This window comes from Falco biarmicus, chromosome 2 (genome assembly GCF_023638135.1).
Source record: "Falco biarmicus isolate bFalBia1 chromosome 2, bFalBia1.pri, whole genome shotgun sequence".
Classification (NCBI taxonomy): Eukaryota; Metazoa; Chordata; class Aves; order Falconiformes; family Falconidae; genus Falco; species Falco biarmicus.
This window is the reverse complement of record NC_079289.1, coordinates 117,818,456-117,826,581: the sequence shown is the minus strand read 5'-3', so window position 1 is coordinate 117,826,581 and position 8,126 is coordinate 117,818,456. Positions and strand designations below refer to the sequence as shown.

Below are 8,126 nucleotides of genomic sequence, written 5' to 3'. Positions count from 1 at the left end.
TTGTTTGTGGCAGATAATGTTGTGATGTTTTAATGATATATAGATTTTAGCACTGTGATTTTCTGTTTTAACAAGTTGGAGCTTAAAAAGACTGAAAAACCGATTTTATTCAGTCTGATGTCTAAAGTTACATGATAGCATCGTTCCAATATTCACAAAGGAGCAATAGGGCAGATGAGATTACAACTGGAAACTCATCAAAGTAAATTGATGCCTGCTTTGGTCCTGGACACTGCTGTTAGCTGTCTTCAGCTTCAGAGGTAGAAGTAGTGCCTGAGAAAACGTGCAAAGCTCTTTTTCAGCTTGGACAAGCAATAAAATTAATTCTGCTGGAATGGATGAAAAAAATGATCACCCAGCAGCTAAACCTGAAGATGAACTAAGTGTAAGTAGGTGACTTAAGCATTCTTGATTTCATACACCTCTTGATGCTGTTAGATCTCTTCTGATCTAGTTTTCCAAGTATTAAACTTAAAATCACAGTTAGATTTGGTAGAATTTTCTGTTTTATAACTCAATCTGAAAATGCCAACATATGTATATTTGTTTTCAGATTGCTAGTAACATGTATTTTTAGACAAGTGAAGTAATGAGCATGCCAGTGTGACAATATGAAAAGCTTATATTGGTGTCATGGCAGCATGTTTTTCCAAAACCAAATCCGTTTCTAGGCAGGAAAGGCACCATTAAAGTAGGTAAAGTGTTTTGGTTTACCCTGAGAAGATACAGAAGGGGATTACTGCATGAACATTAACTCATGACAAAGAAGTAATTAAATAATTTAGCGTATGGTGATAGTCAAATTGCAGCTTTAGCTGGAAACCAATTCTAGACTACAAGAACTAGGTTGCAGCAGAGAGGAAAGCTGAGTGAAGAACTGTCATCCTTATTGAGGGAACAGCTTAACTTTGGTTTTCTTACTATAAAGTTTTTATGGTAAACTAGTATGGCCTTGGGAAATCTTTAAAATGTAGCACATAGCTTTCAGTATTCTTTTGAATCCCGAGTAACAGAGAACTCTGCCATGCAAGCCATGATATATGAAGTGTGTTTTCTTTAAACAAGGTTATAATTGCAGTAGATGCAATGGAGACGTTGGCTGTTTCAAGTGCATACTTATGGACCTAGTGGTGTCAATCTTGAGCAGTCTTTAATGATCCTTGACGGGATCTAATTTTCAAGAATAAATCTTTCTGCTACAAAAAGGAACAGCATGGGAAATTTTAAATATAAAATATTATTGGGGGAATGTTTGATCAAAGTGGTCCAAATTTCAGATGTCAGGACCGAGCATTCATTGGGCTGTGCCAAGGTGTCCTATTGAACACCTGAGTGTGTAAGGGAACTTCACATGACAGAGCAGAGCTTTAAACAAACAAAGAGGCAATTTGGCTTTCATCCTTAAACAGAAATGTACTCAATAAGGTTTTGAAAAAATACAGAAGATGAGAAAACTGAGTCCTGGGCAAAATGAGAACATGCAAAACAAGTGCAGTTAATTGCCCAGGTAGAAGGTATGAGTCTGAAATCTTCCAGTTCCCACATTTTGTTTGAGGAAATTGTAAAGTGTGCTACTGGGTCTTATTGTTCATTATTACTTATTACTAATTTTCATTCTCATCTTTGAACATTCTCAACTTTGAAGTGAAGGGTTGCTAGCCATTGTATTTGACTACGGGACTGGCAGGATATTTGTGGTGATGTTGCTTGTGCTCCTCTGTGAGGATACAGAGAGCTCTTTTTTTGAAACCATTACCAGGGCACAGTATCAGAGAGTCAGAAACATTTACACTGGTGGGGACTTTTGAAGATTTTCAAATTTAGGAAAAAAACCCCTGGGCTAACAACAAAGTCAGAACAGAATTCTTGGGGCGTTATCCCACTGAGTTTTTAATACCTCCAGGGATGGAGGTTCCCTGGCCGCTGTGGCTGAGGTGCATGGCCATCATGGTGAAATACATTCCCACCCTCTGAGCTGTCTGGCTGGAGTTTCCCCTGCTGCCGTGTGTTACTGTTGTGGCTGTGTCCTCACTGCACGTTGGTGAGAAAAGTGTGGCTGTCTTCTCCCTGACCTACTTTAGACAGGGAAATCTATAATTAGATTTACCCTGCCTTCTTGTCTCCAGATAAACAACCTCAGGGCTCTCAGCTTTTTGCTGTACATCATCTCCTCCAGCACCTTGCCTCTTGGTGGCCCTTCCCCGGAATCACTCCGGTTTACCAACATCTCTGTTATACCAGTGGGCCCCAAACTGGACACAATACTTCAGATGTGGCTCTACTAGTACTGGGCAGAAGGAAACAACCACTTAGTGTAGATCATTTCCCAGCACCACTTTTGCAAATGTCTAGTAGTTATGCTTGTCATTTTCTGGCTGTCAAGCTCCATCAGCACATAGTTTTTGTAGCCACTGTATCCAGCTTAGCATCCTACATGGATAACTTGGAGTGCAGTTCTTAGCTGGGTACTTACCGACTTTCATAGCCTTCTCTTTCCTCAAGTGAAATACAGTTAATAGTGTTGAAAAACGAGCTTTGTGTGCACACTTTTTAGTCTATAACAGGCCACATGTCCTTGCAGTGTACCTTCTGAGAGGCTTCAAAGAATGTGATGATGGTAAATAGCCTGGCAGCTTGTTGCAGCCTTTCTCCTGGCTGCCTACCTCAGCAGAGTGAGGGTGATGTGCTCCAGGTACAGATACAGACCAGTTAGCCTTGGTCTTTGTGAGAGGTTCTTGGCTTGCATTGATGAGGAATGATGTACCTCTGAGCAGTCCTAGCCCACCAATGGCATAAAATCAGCTGTGAGGTGGAGAGACCCACTTTGAAGATGCCCTTAAAATGAATCAAGCTATTCCAAAGACAAGGGAAAAGGTCTTTTTTCACTTTGGTCTTCAACTTTAAAATGATGTAGTTCAGTATCATCTTTGCATATATGAGCTCCTGAGCCAGGTCTTTTCGTCTCAAAGCCTGTTTTGTGCTTCATAGAAGACTTCCCACTGAAACTCTTGCTGCTGATTGCTGCCGTGTGTGTGTGTGTGTTCACACCGTCAGTCACGGAGAGCTCACAGCTTTCTAAGGCAGCCTCTTGACAGCTTCCCTCTCACTAGCATCAACATGTGTTTGGAAATTTTGTTCTGAGTGTTCTTTATTGTTGAGGCAATATTATGGAACTTCTGTTATAGTTGTGATGTAAGGAGGACATTAAAGGGCGTTTTTTTATGGTTCTAATTCTGGTGCAGCTGGGTATCACAGCTGTGTCTGTGTTTGCAGCCAGTGCACTTGGTCATAGTGCCCTGAGTGGTCCAGGAACTCACCAGGTAACTTCTGCATAGATGAGATGATGCGCTGACTTGAGAGAAGGTGACTGAACCTCTCGCTGACCTTGCAACTGAGCGTTTGACTGTCACAAGAGCTCTTAAAGTGGGGATTTTATGAAGTCCCAGGGGTTCCCAGGCAGCTCTTGCCATGCCTGCAGCAACTGATAGACATTATTTGTGTGCTTAAATGTGTTGATTATCTCCTGCAGAGGAAAATGCCTGGGGGAGTGTCTGGTATAAACAGATTTACCAGACCAGACTGTAGACAGATAAGATACTTACAGAATGTAGAAACTGCTCCTTGTAAACGCAAAAATGGTCACGTAGTAACCTTTTGTACCTAGATAAGATGGTCAGGAGATATTTTGATTCTAGTTTTAAAAAATCTGAGACAGTAGTTTAAAATAAACTGGCAAGGGTCTGGATATCCAGGTGATGACTTTGTCCAGGTCCCATCCCAGCAAGATCCATGCTGTGTCCTCTGGTTCACTGGAGGGAGCTTCCCGGGGGAGCTGGACATGTAGGACAAGGACTTCTGTACCACTGCTCCTCATCCTGAAAGGAAGTGCAGAGTTTTTCTGAGAAATGAATGGGTTGAGCCAGCTTGTTTTGGGGTAGTTCTGGTCTGAGAAAAAAAGTAGCTTTTTGTTTTTTGAACAGCAGTGAATTTTTGAACATAGGCTGGGAGGAAAGAATGGCGGTGTGGCATATGCCTGTGTCTTGGTTCTTTAGGAGGGAAATGACAAGCCATAGTATTGGAAAAAGGACTGACTATTTGAACATCACTCCCGCTTCCCACAAAGGGCATGAATGGCTGAAGGTGTATCTGCTTCCACACCAAACCTGCGTAAGCATAGCAATTATTTGGGTCATGAGTCGCTTTGCTAGGTTATGTTACCAAGCTGCTGGTGCTGTTCTGCAGTGCTCATCTGTGTATACATCTCAGATGCAGACAGCACAAGGTAATTCAGCGTTGTCTACCCTTTGGACTAAAGAGGGGTAATTTACACTAATGAAAGGTGCACAAGGATATTAGCATTCATTTGGATGGCTAATGCTGGGTAGCTGTGTCATAGCGAGCTGTCACCCTAGGGTACATTGTGGTTTTACATCCTTATACAATAGGGACTGACTCTGTGTTATATCAGCAAGTGTCTGGAAGAAAAGGACCTTACTTTCTGACCAGGGTTTTAAACTGCTACTAAGTTAACTATAGTTGTGTATATGCAGTAACAAATACGTGTAGGAAACTGTTCTAGTTATTGGCCAGCCAATTGCTGTAGAAATGTTCCACGTTTTTTGTTGTCTTTCACCTTCTTTTAGGTAGCCAACATCTCAGTCCAAATGGTGGCTGCAGAAGATAAGTTGGCAAAAAGGATTCTGGCAATGAAAAAACACGGCAGATTGAAATTGAAGAAAAAAGATAAGTTGCTGTGGAATTTTCAAAACAAAATAATTCTTTTTACCCTCATTCTATTCATTTTAGGAGTTGTAACCTGGACGTTATTGTGGCTCTTCATTGGTGAGTTGCTGACAGCTGATGCCAATTTCATACATCACTGTCCCCAATAACACTTTCAGCTGGGTTTAGGATCTCACTTGTCCTGAAGGCTGTTTCTAAAATAAACATGGAACACTTCTGGGTATCTTTGTCAAAACTTAACAAGTAATTACAAGAGCAGGCATAGCTGCTGCCTTTAGGAAGTGTGACTTTTTCTCAAGTGTTATGCAAAACCTATTTTATGTGCTAGCTAATTGCACAGATCTGAGAGTTCTGATGAGCTTGATTCCTCGGAAATTTTTACTTTGTGGTTTTTTGGCCTTCTGCTTACCTGACAAAGGTCAAGCAAGTCCTTTGTCTCTCATGCAGAACAGACTTAGAGAAATTCAAGGGGAGTAAAATGCAGTTGTATCTAACTGGGCGGTAGAAGCTATGTTCTCCTCTTTAGACCTCTGATGCTAATACTGCTTCAGATTCCATTGGGATGCTCCAGAATCTGGATGTTGCTGGTTCAGCAGGCTGCCAGCTTCATCGTGCTGGTTCATTTATATGGTGGCATCTTGCCTTGTGTGTAGGAAACGGGTGCTCAATTAACTGCATTGTGGTACTCTAGAATGGTTTGGCTGTGAAAACAGAGTTCTTTTGGTAGTCATTTCCACTGTAAGGCTGCATAGGTTCATTTGGTTTAGAATTTAATAAAAAAAAAATCATTGTTATTAAAAAGGTAAAGAAAAAAAAAGGAGGCTAACTGTCTTCTTTTTTTTCTTGCAGTTCAGGCAGCAAACAAAGATGCATTGTATTTTGTTGGACTGTTTCGTGTTGCCAACATAGAATTTCTCCCAGAATATAGGCAGAAGGAGTCAAAAGAATTCCTCTCTGTGGCACAGAACGTGCAGCATGTGGTAAGATGAGTGGGCTGCTTGGCTAACAAAAAGATCAGAGCTGTGAACGAGAGGTGCAACTTTCAGGTGCCATTGAGTCTACCGTGGCGTTCTCTTTTGGTTTTTTTTTTCCTCTTTTTTTTTCTCCTCCCCCCCCCCCCCCCCCCCCCCCCCCCCCCCCCCGCCTCTGGAAGACTATGTACAAAGGGTGGCTATCTGGGGATAGGGGGAGCTGACTGCTTTCAGCTTGTTAACCACAAACTGAGTTTTGCAAAGTTCTGTTTGACTTTTTAGTAAAAGTTGATGCGTTTGCCCCCACGAATCGGGGTCTATGAATAGAACTTTACAAAAGCCCTTCAAAACTTGATTGCCCTTTTTGAGACATTAAACTGGTGAAGTCTTTTGCATTTAAATTGGTATCTTCTGCCAGTCTTGTGTCTTAAAGCATCTGTAATTACCCTAGAGCTCTCAAACGTATTTACATATACATTTCCTTCTGATGCTAGGTATTCTAAAGACCATTATTCTTCCCAAACACCTTGCATCAGTCAGAGCAGAAATAACACTGTTGTAGGCAGTTCAGGCTGCTCCGCAGTGGGAAGAGGGGGTGGGAAGCTTGGTTAAAAGGGAATTTGACTTTCAAGGCATTTGGCGTAGGGAGGAGGACATCAATGCCAGGAAATGCAGCTCTGTCCACATAAGGATTCAAAAGTAGTATGAAAACTGCTAAAAAAAAACAAACAAAAAATTCATGTCAGATGTAACCAAAAGGTATTTTTTTAATATTGGGCAAGTTTTTGTCATCTTATAATATGAACTTATGCTCCTGTTTTCCAGCTTTATCTCCCCCACATACCCCATCCCTCCCAAAGCTGGCTCACAAAAGACTTGAAAGCAGACAGTCTACTTTTCCTAGTCCTGCGTGTTAACGACTTCAGGTGCTTTCATGCAGGGGTAACAGACAACCAGTGCAGGACATGTCCTTCCCCTGCTCTCCATGGAGAACCTCCAACCTGCTGTAAGCCCTGTGTCTTGCTCTTGTCCCAGAGCATCCTGCCTTTGTCACACAGTGAAGCTGACAGACAGCAAGTGTCACTGCCAGTGTTGCCACCTCCTACTTGAACGTAACTTGGAATTTACTTTTTGACTGTAAACCCTGACTGACCTCACCAACAGATTTTGTGCTGCTGCAGCTGTGCTTTATGGTGATGAGACTGTTGACTAGCAAGGATGTGGGGAATTTGGGATTTTGTTTGTTCTTTCTCCTTGAAACTCTGTTGTCAGTGGTTGTTGGCCCAGAAACCCACAGAGTGGTAGTGGAAGAAGCTCTCAGGATAGGCTCCTTTCCCCTTTGGTAGTAACAGTAATATATAAAATCTCTTGTAACCTAATCTGGAAAAAAAGATTGAGCTCCACCCATTTTATTTAGGTCCTTAAAATAATTGTTCAAACTTCCCATGTCTAACACTGAAAATTAGGGACCAATATTCATATGATTTTTACAGCCTTTCCTTCAAAATAGTCCGCTGTAGTCCATTGGGCATTAATTTTAACCATTAAGCAGCAGGATGAGGTCTGAACAGCTTGAAGTACATGCCACCTTGTGGCTTTAGAAGTGTGCCTCCGTGAACAGGAGGAAGAAAGGTTATTGTCACACTGATATTACCCCATACATCCAAAGAACTGGTTGAATGAGGAGCTTCCTTTCTCCAAAGGCAGATCTACAGCATGAAATGGTCAGAATTTTCCCATATCTATGTATTTTAGACTGTGTGTATTGGAAAAAAATACATTATCACTAAGCTGTTAGTGAAGAAAATAGACACAAAGTGAATCAAAATGCAAGAAATTCCACACAAACATTAGGAAAAAACTGTTTAACTGTGAAGGTGATCAAACACTGGAGCGGTTGTCCAGAGAGGCTGTGGAGTCTCCATTCTTGCAGATATCCAACGGGACACAGTCCTGAGGAGCCTGGTGTTTGCTTTGAGCAGAGGGGTTGGGCTAGATGCTCTCCAGAGGGTCCTTCCGATCTCAGTTTTTCTGTGATTCTGTGGATAAAGCTCTGATGTATGCTGTTAACTGCACTTTAGTAGCAACACACAAAATGTTATGGGCACATGCTCTTTTCCTGAAGACTGGCCCTAAGTTTCAGCATCAGGATAGAGAAGCCTTCTGTGTCTGGGATTTGCTGGGCAAAGAATGCACACCCTTTTCAAAACTCATTTGTTTGGAAAAAGCATTGCTGTACACATGAGCTGGCCATGGGCAGAAGATTTGATGTTTCCTGGGAATATTGGACTTGTTACGGGTCTGTTCATGTCTGCTGCTCTGCCTAGCTTGGCTGAGGTATGTCTCAAAGTGTGTGCGTTTTCACAGTCCTGGTGGAAAAGAGGGCGTTCCTAGGAAAGCCTAGGCGTATAA

General features: G+C 42.0%; 1 protein-coding gene across 1 annotated transcript in view; it reads left to right on the top strand.

Annotated features, from left to right (window-relative positions):
* Positions 1-319: 319 nt before the first annotated feature.
* Positions 320-8,126, top strand: part of TMPRSS7 (transmembrane serine protease 7) — a 34,032-nt gene continuing 26,225 nt past the window's right edge. The window contains 3 exon segments of the mRNA XM_056327946.1: positions 320-385; positions 4,644-4,842; positions 5,593-5,723. Coding sequence (XP_056183921.1) covers positions 335-385; positions 4,644-4,842; positions 5,593-5,723 — 381 coding nt within the window. The 5' untranslated portion in view covers positions 320-334.